This window comes from Aristolochia californica, unplaced genomic scaffold, assembly GCF_029961685.1.
Source record: "Aristolochia californica isolate CCGP_79_NKW_82.1479 unplaced genomic scaffold, dmAriCali1.0.hap1 SCAF_6, whole genome shotgun sequence".
Lineage (NCBI taxonomy): Eukaryota > Viridiplantae > Streptophyta > Magnoliopsida > Piperales > Aristolochiaceae > Aristolochia > Aristolochia californica.
In genome coordinates, this window is record NW_027182257.1 from 44,729,476 (window position 1) to 44,746,149 (window position 16,674).

General features: G+C 36.6%; 4 protein-coding genes across 4 annotated transcripts; all 4 read right to left on the reverse strand.

Moving 5' to 3' along the window:
- Positions 1-1,756: 1,756 nt before the first annotated feature.
- Positions 1,757-4,621, reverse strand: LOC137935514 (uncharacterized). The gene is made up of 2 exons (XM_068780159.1): positions 4,488-4,621; positions 1,757-4,397 (listed from the first exon to the last, which is right to left on the reverse strand). The coding sequence occupies exons 1-2, from the start codon at positions 4,619-4,621 to the stop codon at positions 1,757-1,759; spliced, it is 2,775 nt and encodes a 924-aa protein (XP_068636260.1).
- A 2,468-nt stretch (positions 4,622-7,089) lies between these two features.
- LOC137935515 (inactive protein RESTRICTED TEV MOVEMENT 2-like) lies at positions 7,090-7,499 on the reverse strand. The gene is made up of 2 exons (XM_068780160.1): positions 7,391-7,499; positions 7,090-7,307 (listed from the first exon to the last, which is right to left on the reverse strand). Exons 1-2 carry the CDS (start codon positions 7,497-7,499, stop codon positions 7,090-7,092), a joined length of 327 nt encoding a protein of 108 aa, XP_068636261.1.
- Positions 7,500-9,451: 1,952 nt separating this feature from the next.
- LOC137935199 (inactive protein RESTRICTED TEV MOVEMENT 2-like) lies at positions 9,452-10,467 on the reverse strand. Its single transcript, XM_068779891.1, has 2 exons — positions 10,317-10,467; positions 9,452-10,179 (listed from the first exon to the last, which is right to left on the reverse strand). Exons 1-2 carry the CDS (start codon positions 10,417-10,419, stop codon positions 9,566-9,568), a joined length of 717 nt encoding a protein of 238 aa, XP_068635992.1. The 5' UTR covers positions 10,420-10,467; the 3' UTR covers positions 9,452-9,565.
- A 2,170-nt stretch (positions 10,468-12,637) lies between these two features.
- Positions 12,638-13,832, reverse strand: LOC137935516 (uncharacterized). Its single transcript, XM_068780162.1, has 2 exons — positions 13,718-13,832; positions 12,638-13,602 (listed from the first exon to the last, which is right to left on the reverse strand). Exons 1-2 carry the CDS (start codon positions 13,830-13,832, stop codon positions 12,638-12,640), a joined length of 1,080 nt encoding a protein of 359 aa, XP_068636263.1.
- Between the last annotated feature and the right edge of the window lie 2,842 nt (positions 13,833-16,674).

Below are 16,674 nucleotides of genomic sequence, written 5' to 3' on the forward strand. Positions count from 1 at the left end.
GTGCTTTTGGTGGAAATGACAGCCATAGTGATGATGTTCATGGCTTGATTTTCTGTGTGTGAAGAAGAGAATATAAAGCACAATTCATTTATGTGCGACCAGCATCCCTTAGTGATTGATCTTCTTTTTTCTTCAGGCTCAAGTTGCCAGTTGTTTTGTTGGACACAATTTGCTATGAGATCAGAGGTCCAAGGAAGACTGCTATCATTAAAGGTTAATGTTAATTGCCATTCTCTCCAGTTTGAGAGAGAGCCCTAAAATTATGCTGTTCTACAAGCTGCAAAGAAAGTAAATAAAACAGGAAGATTGAGACGACCAGACAAATATAACTCTTTGGGCTAAATTCACCAAAATTCCACCTAGCCAACAGAGGCACAACACATGCTGAAATCATTTGGTCAACTTTGATGGCAAATTTCATAAAGCAAGCAAAAAAAAAAAGAGAAAAGAGTTACATAATGTTGTCTCATATCATAATTTAACTAAAAATAACCTTGTATTTCTCAGATCAGCTGAAAGCAATTATTAAGCTCATAACACTTGAGCTAGCATCAAAATTTCACACTTCATATATTTCAGATTGCAAGAGGGCAAAATGCAGACATAATGTGAGATTACTAACCTCTGCATGGTTAATTTGGGAAAGACAATTACCCCGATAACTTCCATTGCAAAACCAAAACACAATTTTATATTCATAAGTTTGAAAATGAGAGTCTTTCTATAGTATCCAACAATATTATAAAAATCAAGGTTCAAAAGAATTTGGACAGGATCAAAAGAAAAAGAATGAACACATTTTGCTGTTAATGACAAAGTATGCACCTTTCCTGATTTAACGAGAGAAGACTTTCAGCTTCCATTTACCACTAATGGAAAACTGACTAACATAAAATTTTCAAAAAGAGAAAAGTTGCTGATACTGAAGTAGAAACAGAGAACCACCAATCACTTGAAACTAAAAAATCTGACTACAAGTAGCTTAAAAGCTCTTTTTATCGAACACAACTAGCTGTACTTTAATGCATAGAAACAATGATGAGAACACCAGAGACAGAAACCCTAACAAAGAGAGGAGGCATAAAAATAATCGTATTGGACAATAAATCCAAGCAAAATACATGTATCTTCTTCTAGAAAAGGAAAATAGATATATCTTTTAGATAACTAAAAATAGTTCTAACCTCAATACTGACTTCAGAACACATGCAAATTATACTAATTTTTTTCAAATAGAAAGAGCAAAATTAGTAGAATAAAAGCAGTAATTGGTGCTCAATAAAGGAAACTAGGGAAAGAGTTAGAATTTACAAGCTTCTCACCATCCATTGTGATCATTTGTCATGGACTATGATTCAAATTCCTTGATTTGCTTGCCTGTAAACTGACTTAAAAACATAATATTCAATGACACCAGATAAAGTAAAATTTAGTAGTTAAGGTTACCTGCGTTCTAAGCAACTAATATAATACACAATAATGGCCATTAAATGATTTACTTCAAAATCCCTAAAAAATTTCGGAAACAAAATCCATTAAAAAAATTCTTCCCCATTGTTATACAAGGAAAGAAGTATTGCCCTGAAGGAACCGCACTGATAGACGGTAATATTTAATGAACTTTTATGAATGCAAATTTCATTGGTATAACAATATAAGAAAAACACAACTATTTCTAAAAAAAAAAATTATAAGAGAAACACAAGTAGGAGTATATCCTCTTGCCTTACAATGAAAATGAAAAACATTAACAGCTTCATGATATACTAGTTTGAATGTTTACTAGCTTAGCTTTAATTTCTTGGAGAGAAATGGTGTCAGGATGCATCGTCCCACACAGCACTGATCTGATGCTAATTGCCATCTCGCACAGCTCTTTCGCGATGCCATACTCCCCGCCTCTCATCATAAGTTTAGCTCTCAGCTCCAGCAGAGTTGTTTTCAGAAGTTCAAGTTCCTCATATTGCTCTGTGTTAAAGTTTGAACTTGACAAAAATGAACACAAGCTGCAAAGAGACAACTCTTGTCCCCTCTCGAGAGAGGAGACAAAAGACCCTCTAACATCCTCTAATGCTTCAGTACAAAGTCGTAAGAGTATGAGGGCAGCTTTGTACCTCGAGAAGTCAGTAAATGTTTGGTATGCTAGAGGTACAGCTAATCGTTTAATGAAGGAAACTAACTCAACTGTATTGAGTTTAGTGGTAGCTTGACTGGTCCCAAACTGGAATATCAGAAAACAAGCAGCCCATATATGCTCAGTCTGCATAGGAACCGATTTCCCATTGATAATCATCCGAAGTACTGCTCGAGCAACTCCAAATCCTCCTCTTTTTCTGACGTAAAGCTTAACGATCTCATGAAAATGGAGAGAATCTTGCTGAGCATTACTTCTTGCCATTCCAATATTCACCAACAGATTAGATGCTTCACCTACTGGAGTATCATCAGATGCAAGACATCGGCAAGTCATAGACTGAATAAACTTCCTCCATATCCGGACTGGGCAATACTCCTTCTGAACCCAATCAGCAGCTAAAGTCAATAGATAAACTGGGATTGGAGATGGGGCGAACCATCCACTCGCTAAAAGCATCCTCGCTCCCATATTCTGCTCCATGTCCGAAAATCTGAATATGGAGAAGCAAACCTCCAACAGGCGCATGAGAAATGGATTGTCTCTTAAAATTGTACCGTCATTGGAACTCCATGTGAATTCCCTGAGAGGCATTCTGTTAATGGTATTTAGAAGAGCAGTTGGACTTATTGGAAGCTCATTAAGGATATATCCAACAATAGCAAGACCTAATGTAAGGCCTTGTAAGCTTTCTTCAATGACCCTAAGAGCTTCATTGTCTTCAGTTGAAAGATCTCTCTGTCGCTTGTTCATCAATGACATGGCTTCTGAACCTAAGAAGCTAGAAAGCCTTAAAGGTTCAAGGTCCAAAACACGCGGTAAACGGGTCGAAATAATGACATGGGTAGCCCCACCAAAACGTGGCAGAAGATCCATAACATCCCTTCCATCCCACCAGTCCTTTTGTACTTCCAAATTATCAATCACAACCAAGAATGGAATGTCACGCATTAGTTCCTTCCTCATCTTAAAAATGGCCTCCATCTCCATTTCCTCGAAACTCCTTGGTCTACTTCTCTCATTAGACAGCAGGTTTTCTACACTCATGTCTACACCCAAGAAAGACATAAAGTTCAGGTAGTTTTGACAGATATATCTAGCCTCCCCTCCTATCCACAGAACCATTTGATACCTCTGACGAACTCTATAGGCAAATTCCAACAGCAACTCAGTTTTACCCATCCCCGACTCACCAGAAACGACAGCTACCCCCTTCCCATACATGGATTTCCATGCCTTCAGACGCCTTCCTTTACTTCCTATCGGTTTGCTATCAGGATTCTTAAATCCTTCCATCTCAATGTCCCGATCACTTTCCCTCCACTTCAGTGGATCTTTTCCTTTCTTGGCTTTTGCACTTTCTTCTCCAGCCTCCAATTTGTTCCTTATTGATTGATCAGATTTTATTTCAAAGCAGTCAAGTTTAGCTTTCCCATCCACACCACCGAAGAGAAGAAGTTCAAGCTCGAGAAGTTCATGCCTTCTCCCCAGAAAATTACTGTTCCGACTCAATGGAAACTCCTCCTTTTGCAAAACCTCCTTCCACTGATTTACTTTCTCAATAACATGAAGTTTCCCCAATTTCTTCCCAAGTAAAACAACAGTTTCCAATACACAGTCTCTCCAGTTATTCGGGTGGGCTTCCAACTTCCACTCATCGATCTGAGAGAGTCCATGCACAGCCTCTCTCCATTCCTTCTCTTCCCCGCCATAGGACTTCCAAACCTCTCCCCCATGCTTAACCCATGCTTCAGTTCGCTTCTCGATTATATTCATTACCGAACAGTCCCCAGCATTTAAACTAAAGAAAATAGGGATCAGATTTTTCCTACCCAAGAACCGCCTTATCTCATGAATGCAGAATCCATCAGAAAACGATTTCTTTGTAAGAATAACGACTCCCATCGTGGCCTCATCCATGGCCTGCTCTGCCACAGCAAGGCTCCGGCTACAATGGAATCGACTCCGATCAGCCATATAGCAGGAGACTCCCTGGAGCTCCAACTCAGCCCGGACCCAGTTCCCGAATCGGAGCAAAGAAAGCTTGCGACCATGCAGACCGATATAAACATCAAAGCTCCGGAGCCTCGTGGCATCCGAAACACCGGAGTGGGCTTTCTTCAAACCGGGTCCGGCTTCCTTGCCACTATTCGACGAGTATCCGTCGGAAAAACCATCCGACGAGCCAACTCGACCGGACATTCCGGCGTCCCCCAGATGTTTCTTCAAATGCCTCAGTGAGATCACTCTCACACCAGCGGAACTGCATGGACTAAACACCTCAGAAACTAAAAAACACTTTACCATACAACATAACTACCCAAACTACAAAGTAACAAACTCAGAAACTCACCTCGCGGAATCGGATGCATAGGACCGAGGAGACGGGTCCTCCATGGACGAAACGGAGACTGTTCTCGCCGGCGGCGGGAGCCCAGGGTTCTGCTGCTGCATGGTAGGAAGCCTGCAAGGTACACTGCTGGACATGCGAGCGCATTTTAAGAGGGAGTGCGAACGGCATAAAAGCTAGAGAATCCGACATTCGGGGTATGAGCTCTGTGTTTTCTATATGTGGGCGGCAAAGTTGGATATGGCCAGCGAAGAGAATTAAGTAGGTAGTAGTTGTTGCCGTTGCGGCGAGCTTCGTACAGTCGCTTGATCAGGTCCGTTGGTTAGAGTGGGCCCACGATCAATGGCACTAAAACAAAAAGATTGGGCTGATCAAGTCATCTCATTTAATTGGATCGGCACATTGTAGAGAGATTAAGCTGTTAAACCCTATTTGAATAATAACTAAACAATGATTAAATCTTCACGATCGATCGAGCGATCGATTGGTCGTATTTTATGTCAAGATTGACCAAATTATTCGGACGTAACTTAATTAAAATTTCTTAAAAAAACACTAAACTCTAAACCCTATGCCACCTTTCGCGTAAATTATCCAAGTTTTTTATGTAACTAGATTCATCGTAACTTAAATTAAAAGATCAATATTTTTTTGTGGATAATCAAGTTTAAATAATTTAATCACGTTATTTTATTAAAAAAGATTGATTAAATTACCTTGCCTCACATATTAGTGTGAAATGATCGAATATTTGATATAATTCAACTCCATTTACCTTAATTAAAATCTTTGAGTAAACCCTACTCACATAGATCATGAGTGAGATATATTTTGTATTTTTATGTGAAATTTAATCCATTTCCAAGCACCATTTATAATTTTTTATAATTTTTTTTATAAAATAAAATATATTTATTGTATTTTATAAAAAAATAAAAAAGTATTATGTAGATGTCGAGTTTGATTGAGAAAGGGTAGAAAGGGAATTTACTTAAGCTGAGGACAGCTAAAATTACTGAAAAGGATTAATGCAGAGGGACTTTAAGCTTGAGATGAGGACAGCTAAAATGACTTAAAATGATTAATGCAGGCTTTAAAGCGGTGATTTGGCACATTAATTAGGACAATAAAGATGGGACACCCTCGTGCCCCTTCCAAGAGTCGCCTGAAATGAGAAGAAAAATGCCACTTTAGGCTCCCGAGTCCATTTTTTAGTAGGGAGGATTTTGAATTTTAAAAGATTAGCATAATTATTTAAACATTTTTTGCTTTCTAATTGGTATAATGTAAGAGGCACATGAGCCTTAGACTCTCACGTAAATATTTGTACGTAATTCTACGTACACTATTTATATAGGAAGCATACATAGAGGTTCTTTGAGTGAGGGGGAGTGTTAAAGAATAATCGCACATAAATCAATGAATAAAAATATATTAGATTTATTAGTTGAAAAAGAAATTTCTTTTCTCTATGAACTAATCTTCTTATCAATCTTTGCTTAACACAAAACTGAAGCAAACAAGCTTAGTAGATAAGCGAAACAACTTCAAAAGGCGAGTGAGCGAGCAGATAGCAAAATTCCGACCATGCACGAAAGGCGTAACGATTTGGGCACAATTTCGAAGAGAGACTCAGTGAAGTAAACATGTCTGTGAAGATGCAGACTGTCTGCACCTAAACAAAAAGACTCTTTGAAGTTTTACCATTCGGATTGGCTTTGGGCCTTTCCGGAGCAACTTAGGTGGAAGGCGAAGAAGGCCTCCTTGCAAGGGATTTTTTTTTATTTGGCTAGTCATTTTGAGATAAGTCTTCACTCGTATAAAAATAAGAATTGTAATGATTTTGAGAGAACAATTGGCGATAACTGGCAATTAACTTAAAATCGTCGATGGTAATCCTTATAGTCATTGGCAAAGCAACCATTTTTGGATTACAATCAGTGGTTCTATTTACGATCGGTGGCAATGTTAACGATATTCTAACGACGATTTTGTATTTGGGATAAACATTGCCAATAGGTATAACCATTGTTATTTATGTAACACCAATGGTGGTAAACCATTGGCTACATCCATGTAGTTACTAGTGCTTAGATCCAAGCTTTCAGATTTGAGTCCAACTAAACAAATGGTTGAATTGGAACATAGAGGGCCTTTGGGGAGGAGCCCCTCCCTCTTGTCTCTCTCCATCATATTCTCTTGGGTATTAGGGTTTATGGGACGTATCATTTTCCCTCTTAGTCTGTGGTTTAAGGGTTATTCGTTTGTGCAATCCATTCATCCGTATATCTCATCATATTAGGTTATAAGACGTCTCGGATTTTGATGGGGTGAGATGATATTAGACTCCTAAATCTTGGATTTTCGCCACCTTGAGACATCTCGAAGAACTGAAACACCTCCGATCATATCATGAATGGCCATAATTCCGTTTCATATTGAATTACCGATAGTCATAATATAAACCAAAAAAAATAAAATCATTCCGTCTCGTGCTATTTCAATTTTCTATTGTGAGCCCATTACTCGTGCTTATCGGGTTCTTCTTCTTCTTCCATTTTGTCGTCTGTTCGTATCCATTCGAGTGTTTTGATTCAGGCGGCTTCTATGGGGACGACGGCGACGCAGCTTCACCGGTGGGGATTATAACATAAAGGACTTCCCCCTCGAATCTGGCTCGGACATCATCAAGATCGTAGCTTCCATGTACTCGAAAATTTATCCCAAAACGAAGCCACTTGTTCTCGCCGACCGGGCGCTTCCCGCTCACCTCGAGGTTGTCACGATCGTCGAGCTGCACTCTTAGTTCTTCTTTTCTGAATCCTGACACGAGAGAAAATCCCACGAAAGGAAATTAACTTCTGTTAAGAACAAATGAATGAGTTGAGTAAGAAAGAGAAGTTTACCGGGAAGATGCATATAGAGAATGTCTCTTCCGTTGTCGTTGAAGCTATCAAATGGGGGCTGGAAATCTTCGTAAGAGTAGATGAACAATCTGCTGCATGCGGCTCCCATGATTTTTCTTTCCTTTGTAGCTCTTTTGTGTAGAAACTGGTTTCCCACTCTTTGACCTTCTTCTACTGGCAATATCAGTTTTGTTATTGGTTCTTGTTTGGAATTATTCTTCTATGATTTCTCTGAGTTTGGGTTTGATTTTTTTATTTTTGCAAGTAAGGGTGACCTTCTTGCATGGAGAAGCTCAAGGTGCCTTTTCTCATCTAGATTGCTCTTCGCTCAAGCAAGGGATTCCCTCCACAGGGCTACTATACCCTTTTTTTAAAGGAAATTTAAAAATATAATGTTAGGAAAGATTGTCACATTATAGGGTTGTTCATTTACGTGAAACCTTATTTGAGGATGGTCCTAAGTATCCTCTCATTAGAAGCATAACTCGGGAAAATTACCCGGGTAGAAAAGATTGTACACGTAAATAAACAACATGCACGAAGGAAAATAAAAAATATTTTAGAAGTAATTTTTTTAATTTATTTTTAGTCGGTGTCTCATATAAATGGATGACCCTAATTGCCATCTATACTTAAAAAAACCTGAATGAAAAAGATTGTACATGTAAATAAGTAATAAACACAAAAGAATATTAGAAACATTCTCCTTAAGTAATTGTCTTTTAGGGTTTGTTTGAAACCCTATGAATTTTTTTTTGAGAATTTGACCATTATTATTCCCAAAATTAGTTAGTGAAAATGAGAGTTTGATCATTATTTCATTTTTACTAACTATTTTTTAGAATTATAATGGTCAATTTCTCTTTTTTTTTCTAGGGGTTCCAAATAGACCCTTAATAGGCGACTGTGATTGTCTTCCCTTGTCGATGAAGAGAAAGTACTAAACAATTTAAGAAGTACTTACTATTCAAAAAGGACCAAATAGAAGGTGACCATCATAGAATTATCTACATCATGTATTATAACAATTTAAATATGTAGAAAAATTATTTAATTTATCTGTTTATGAATTGATTAATTGAGTTATCTCAGACTGATTCAAGTAGGTGTGGAATTAGTGATTGCTTAAGGATGATGAATACTGCAATTTGACTTTTATACGATTAGCGAGATAATGCACACCCTTACTTAGTGATCAAGCCATCGAAACACAAAAAAAAAACTTGGATATAATAGCTTGCATGACATGTTATACTTTCAATTTTTTTCATGCATATGAAATATTTTTATACTTCAAACAACTAGGGACTTTTCATGTCACCATAGGACATCGTAAGAAAATTATTTTAACAAAATTTTCCATTAAAAATTTTTAATCGACAAAAAAAATCTTTGACCAATTTATTGTAATCGTGCCTTCTCATATTGTTTCTTAGTTAGACAATAGAAAACTCATTTTTATCCCCTTTAATTAAATTTTCATGGGGTAAAAAGAATTAAACTGAGAACAATTTTTTTATCCCCTAAACCCTAAAAATGATACAAAACACTAACAAATATTTTCTTTACACATGCATTTATTTTCTATGTAAATTTTCATGGGGTAAAAATAGTTTAAGTGAAAAGAATTTCTTATCCCCTAAACCCTAAACCCTAAAATGACACAAACACCAGATAAATCGAATAATTTGTTTTTTTGTGCGCATTTATTTCCTAAATTGACACAACTAGTCAACCACACCCTAAATTAGTAAAAGAATCTTTTTCTCTTAAAAATTATATATGAACCCAACATTTCAACAATCATCCTAGACTAATACATGATTCACACTTTCAATATTAAAACTATTTACCACATTACTAGCTACCTCAACACAGTTGAAGAATTTCTGACTAATTAAAGCTTATTGATCATGTGTAGCAAATGAGTATCGATATAGACATAGGCATGGACACAAATTCTGCACACAGCTGGGAGTACGTTATTTTGGAATGGACATAGACCCAACTTTGAAGTCATAAACAAACTTTTAAGCAAATTAATTATTTCGAAAATTCATGTTCAAGTTTGGTACATTTCAAGTATGAATTTCCGAATCCCAAATGTGAAAAAAGAAGAAGAAAGAAACATGATTCATGAAGAGCAGCCCCCATGAATTATTAAGCTTTTCAATTTTAATTTCTCTCCTTGGTGGCAGCTTTAAACTTGTATGCCATATAAACTGCAATCCCCACCACCACCAAGAAAGAAACCACCACATTCACTACCAACTGGTTCGGCTTCTTCGCCAACAGCCCCTGTACCGGCCCAGTCCTCCCCGGCTTGGAGCTCGCCCCTCGAGCTGAAGTCTCGGCCGCCGTCATCAATGAACTCTTTTCTTCTCTGCCACTCATGACCTTGCTTACATCCGTCTCGGGCAATGTTGTCTTCGATTTCTGTTCTGTTTGCCGGCCATTAATAACGGCCTCGTCTTTTGTCTTCTTCTCCGTTTCGTCCTTTTGAGTCGGCTTCTGCGGTGTTGGTGGTGGTGCTTGTGGTTGTGGTGGTGATTGTGCTTGTGGTGGTGATTGTTTGGGAGAATGAATGATTTGGGTGATCGTTGTTGGTATGTTCACGAAGAGAGTTCCTTTCTCGAATTTCGCTCGGATTTCGTTGAGGTTGGAGTTTTCTGGGATTGGGAAATCATTGCGGAAACGGGTCCACTTGTTATCGGCCACCGGTCGTTCCCCGCCGATCTTGAGGTTGCCGAGGCTGTCGAGCTGCACTTTGAGCTGATCCTTCTTGAATCCTGCAAAACCAGACACGGTCGTGCTAAATCCCAAAAACTCATTTGTAATCTGCGGCAAACTGATCAGCTTCATGAATCATGATCATCTCTGCAAACAAAAAGAATCAAATGGAAAAAAATAAAAGAAAGAAAAATACCGGGAAGATCGATGACCAGGGTGTTTGATCCGCTCTCTCGGACCCAGTCGTATTGGGGCTGGAAGTCTACGTAAACGCGGTTGGAGTTTCCGTCGGCGTCCATGGTATTAATCCTTTCTCCTCCGGTTGTCTTTCTCGCTCTTCTCTTCTACTTCTGCAGAGCTCGAAAGTGTTGATGGAGATTGAAGCAGTCGCAGGGGCTTATATATACTGCACCAGAAACCCATTAAATCACTTTTCTTTGTGGTTGTAGATGGAATGATTCTTGTTTGATTTCTTAAGCTTTGGGTTTGATTTGTTTCTTCCATCTTTGCTTTACAGATGTCCCGCTTGCATGGGCGACCCGCAGGTTCTTTATTTGGTTTACACTCCTTCCTAAAGTAAGGATTTTCTTTTTCTTTTCCCTATTACAAATTTTCTTTTGTTACGAATGAGATGGTGACACGTATATCATAATATATATTATTTTTTAACATATAAATTATTAAAATATAATGGTAACTTCAATCCTCATGTATCATTGGTGGAGGATTTTTTGACTCCCCCTCCCTCCCTCTGTGCACCTCTTTCTCCCCTTTGCTTATCTGAACATTTATATGGTATGGTAATTTTAATTTTTAATAAATTATAATATTTTATATTATCATGTTCAAAACTATTATTTTAATTTTTTTATTAATGAGTATTTTTATTAATTATTTTTAAAAAAATATACTTTCTATACATTTGTTAATAAAAATATTTGTTGTGCTCACTTTATAATATCTTAAATTTAATTTTTTTATATTATTATGTATTATTACTATTTATTTATATAATTAAAAACATATTATTGATATGTTACAATGTTTTTCAAAAACACTAATAATTTTTAATAATTAATATTTTATTTTAATTAATATTTTAGACCATTTTAGTTAATATTTCTATAAATATTTTTTATTATGTGTGAAACTTTTGTCTATTAATTACTTTTTAAGATCTTGATGCTTTTATATATATTAGTTTTTTATATAAATAATTTTTGTAAATATTAATATTATATATATTTGGTCCAGTAAGCAATAAGCCTAGAAGAGGGAATAGGTTTGTTTACTTTTGCTACTAAAATCGACTATTTTTTAACTTTAATCTCAATTTTTTGTGTGTTCACTATGTGAACTGCGATAAATGTGTAAAATCAGTTTCATAATTAAAATGTGCATGCACAAGTATTCAAATCCATAAATAACATGTAAAATTTTATCTTGAATTGGTAATCCATTTCTAAAATATTTTGCACCTAGGAGTTCAACTATATTTAGGTTGTCAAACGACACTTAAAACAAGTTCTTCTACGACCAATTACAATGTTGCCCACATACATATTTATGTTACTAAATTAACCACAACAGTCAACTTACATAATCCACCTTTACATAGATTTACAAGGAATTTTCACCGGTTAACTAGGCAATCTTGACTAAACTTACACAAGGGTTTATAGCCACAATTGTACTTACGATACTTTAGTCTCTCAGTGTCATTACTGTTGTTTTTGCTTTATTTTATGTAACTTATCATGTGTGACACATGCCTTAATATGGGTGATATGTGTGGAGATATCAACCCATTTAATAACATGATTTTATGCAATATATTTGAATTGAAATAGCTTATTTACTGATAAATTTTGTTAATTTTTTTATTATTTAAATTTAAATAACTATGTAATTTTTTAAAATAATATCTCTATATATATATATATTTTATAATATTTAACTGGGTTCACCTAAACCTAGCCTAAACCTAAACAAGCCGGATATGGGCAGACATTTTATCTCTATTTAATGAATAAGTCAAATTTGAATAAACCCATTGATAACAACTTTTAAGTTGACACTACCTGAACCTAGTATAGGGTTTAAGGTTATCCAACCCAAAACCTAGTCTAAGGTTTAGGGTCGTGGGTTTAAGGTTACCCAACCCCAAACCTAGTCCATTGCTACTCTACTTGAGCTCAAGTGTGGAGGACACATAAATGAAACATGAAATAAACTTATCATGTAAATTAAAAAATAATATTAAGGTTTTAGTTTGAATATCCCTAACCCCAACAATGGCATTCATAACGGTTGGGGTAGATAACAAATAAGGCAAATAGAATCGCATAATCCGGTAAAGAGACGAGGAAGGAGCTTTCAGTAACGGTTGGGGTGGTCCTTCAACTAAAGGAGCTAGTGTCACTCAGCCGCCAGCTAGCCCTTTTCTTCCGTCATCTTCCCGGTATTCCCGGTATTCGTCTAACCTCTCTCAGTAGTTCTTCTTCAATTTGTTGGGCATTACCAGAATTGGAACGCTTGTTTCTTTTTCTCCTCCTTGTCCTTTTGAGTCGGCTGAGTTTCCGGCTTCTGCGATGGTGCTGGTGATGGCCGTTGAGATGAAGGAATGGTTTGGGGCATCGTTATCTGGACGTGGATAACTCCTTCTTGGTATGTAGCTCGGCTTTGCAGTACCATTTCAGCAGCCACCGGCGCTAGTGTCATGGCTGCCACCGGCGAGCCCTTTTCTTCACTATCACTCGTGACCTTCCCCGCGTGGGTTTCAAGCGATGGAGGCTTCGGTTCTTGTTCCGTTTGTTGGGCATTACCAGACTCGAACTCTTTTCTTTTTTTCTCCTCGTCGTCCTTTTGAGTCGGCTGAGTTTCCGGCTTCTGAGTCGGTGCTGGTGATGACCATGAAGGAATGGTTTGGGGCATCGTTATCTGGATGTTCGCGTGGATAACTCCTTCTTGGCTGGTAGCTCGGCCTTGCAGTACCATTTCAGCAGCCACCGGCGAGTCCTTTTCTTCTCTATCACTCGTGACCTTACCCGCGTGGGCTTCAAGCGATGGAGGCTTCGGTTCTTGTTCCGTTTGTTGGGCATTACCAGACTCAAACTCTTTTCTTTTTTTCTCCTCGTCGTCCTTTTGAGTCGGCTGAGTTTCCGGCTTCTGAAACGGTGCTGGTGATGGCCTTGAAGGAATGGTTTGGGGCATCGTTATCTGGATGTTCCCTTGGATAACTCCTTCTTGGATGGTAGTTCGGCCTTGCAGTACCATTATTTCAGCCGATGGAGTTTTCGCACCTGAGAAGGTCACTAGGAGAACTCCTTTCTCGAATACCGCTTGGATTTGATCGCTGGAGGTTTCTGGGATTGGGAATTCTTTTCGGAAATGGATATCCGTCACCGCCGGGCGCTTCCCGTCGATCATGATCTTGCTGCTGCTCGTGTCGTGCTTCACTTTGATCTGGTCCGCACTAAATCCTGCAAAACCAGGAGGCAGTGTCCATGATCTTGGGGAATTCCAAAAACCCAATAAACGCTCATGAATCTTCGTAACCAAAAATGAAAAAAAAAAAAAAAAAAGGAAAATATATACCAGGAAAGTAGATCTTCAGCGTTTTTGATCCGCTCGGATCTCTAACCCAATCGAATTCGAGATCGGAGTTTGTTCCTCCGGCTTTACTTCCCTCTTTTGATTGTGTCGTGCCCATAGTGTTCTCTTCCTTTCCTCTTGCCCTCTGCTTCTGCAGAGCTCGAAAATGTAGATGGAGATTGAAGCAGTGTCATGGGTTTATATATATGCATTACAGAGACCCATTCCATCGGTTTTCTTTCTGCTTGCAGGTAGGAATGATTCTTGTTTGATTTTGTAAGGTTTGGGTTTGATTTGTTTCTTCTATTTTCTGCTATCACGCTGTTTCCCCCTCGACTGAGTTTCCTCTTGTTCCAACAATCACAGTTTTCAGAGGCGTATTTCACTGTATAAATGTAGTACCTATTTCACTGTATAAATCTGGACATAAGTAAAAGTATCTGTCTTCACTTAAACCTGCAACCTGCGAAGAACTAAACACATCAGTTGGATTGCTCGTCTTCTGGACAAATAAAAGAAGTCGATTTTGAAGGTATTTTCAGAGTTTTTGATTCTTATTGCATTGTCATCACACACGAAAATGTTTTTTCTATTTTGTTCTTGTTCTGCTTAAATTGCTGTGCTGTTTCTGTTCGCATTCGGCCGTCTGCAATTTCTTTTCCCTGCAAGAAACTTAGAAGAACAGAATAAGAACCAAAAGGTTTCAGATGTCTCCAAAAGGTTTGACCAAAACCTCCATTAAAGAAAACATCTTCTTCATCACGGCTGCATGCATGCCCTTTCACTTATTTCTTTACCCTTTTCGAGCTTTACACTAATTATAAAATATTTCTGAGATTCTGCTGCTATTCTGAGATCAAGCAACATTAAAATAATCTTTCTGAAAACTTAGAGAGTTCATTCATCAGAGGGTCTTTTGCAGCTCGAGGTGGCAGACAACTATAATTTATCTGATTTTGTTGATTCTTTTGCTGCATTCATACTTTTGAGAGGTTAATTAATCACATGTTTCACCCTTTTGTAGATATTTTTACTCACACTCCCTTCCACTCTTGGTATCATGTGGGAGAAACTGGATCCTCTAATTTTCTTAACAAAATTAAATTAGTAAAGATGGTTTCAGAATAAAACTGACCAATTAAGAAAATTAATAAATATTTGTCATAAAATTAGTATAAGGGGTGAGAATAATAACTTTTGTGATTTATAAGGACAAAAGGAAGAGCACATATACAATACAAAAACTTCCGTATTTCCTAGAGAAATATCGTATCATATAATTCTCATAATGTTTAAAAGGGGGGAGCAAATTTTCTTTTTAATCTAAATTCGAAACCACTAGGGTTAGACACTTTATAACAAAAAGAAACAAAGGCAAATCGATAGGGGAACACCTCACTTATATTCTCCAATATCACAAGAACATTCTTGCCAAGGGTCGAGTATTGTGTAAAAAGATATAAAATGATTTGAGAAATATATCGGGGATTTGACAAGATTTATCAGGCAATGCATGAGATATATCACTAGAAGTTCACCCATGAAAACCACTTATTCACACCAACAAAATCCTGGTTAAGTTTGCTCGAGTCAAATTAATTTTTTTGAGTTCTATGTTTCACTCTCAAGATAAACTTAAGGGGGGTTAGTCAATAATCAACTTGAAATGAAGTTCACATGTATTATATAGTTCATTCAATTATGTTGTTAGTGGTGAATGATGTTGACGCTCGTTTGAAAACAGCAGGTCATCTACTTAGGCTAAAATGGTGGAATTGGGTTTTAGCCCGATTTTCTAAATCATTCACTTGAAACCTCGTGCGGGACGTGTCTTTGCCTCCCCCAACCAAAATATTTTCCTCATTTGCACTATGTTCTCCCTCTCGGCGTTCCTCTCTCGAAAAATTTTCTCATGCTCTCTTCTCCCTCTCGGCCTCCATAGCAAAGCCGCCATCGCCGAGGCTCTGTCGTAGAGTTGTGTTGCTACTCTGTCGCAGAGCCTCTCAGCCTCCCTCTCTTATCCTTCTCGGCATACCATCGGAGCGCCGCCTCTGTTGCAGTTGCCTATTAGCCCATCGTTGTCTCCCCCCATTATCAACGCCGTGAGGAAGACGATGTTGTGATTTATTTTTTCCTAAGTTAGGAAAAATTAAACCAATGTTATAAATTCATTATATTTATTTTGTAAAATAATCCATCTTTCGTTATTAATAAAATAATTATTTTAATTTACTTAGTATATTCATTTTGTAATTAATGTATTAAATTAGTGATTTAATAGTAGTAATTAAAAATATTGTTAAAGTAAACATTTGATCAATTTATTTTGGTTTAGTTATCCCATTGCTATAATTAATTAAACCAATGGTTTTAAATTTTGTGGTAATATATTATTAATTAATAATTCTTAAAAATATATATTATGTTATTGATAAAATAATATATTTAATTATTTATTATATTTATTTTTATTACTATAATTAAATTAGTGATTTTTAATGTTAAAATATATCTTATGTTATTAAAAAATAATTTATTTATTTATTATTTTTTAAAAAATTATAATTTATTCTAGTCACACATAATTACTATATTAATTTATTATAAACTGTAATAATTAATTAATATAATATAATATTTCATTATTTAGTATATTAATATATTTTAATACTACACATTAAATCACTTATAAGTATAGTAACCATGTTTACTTTGGTTAATTATCTGTTTAGGTATATGTTCTATTTAAGTATATTATAAAAAATTACTCATTTTCTTGTTTCTATCATATTTTTTATTTTGGGATACTAACACTAGAATTTGTTTTCTAATGCACTTAGACTCGTCTATATTATACTAACTCCCAAGTGGAAGGAAAATTACAGAAAAAAAAAATAAAAAAAAATCAGGTGTTATTTAAAAAATAATTTTACATTTGCGAGGAATCCAGCGGGACCCAA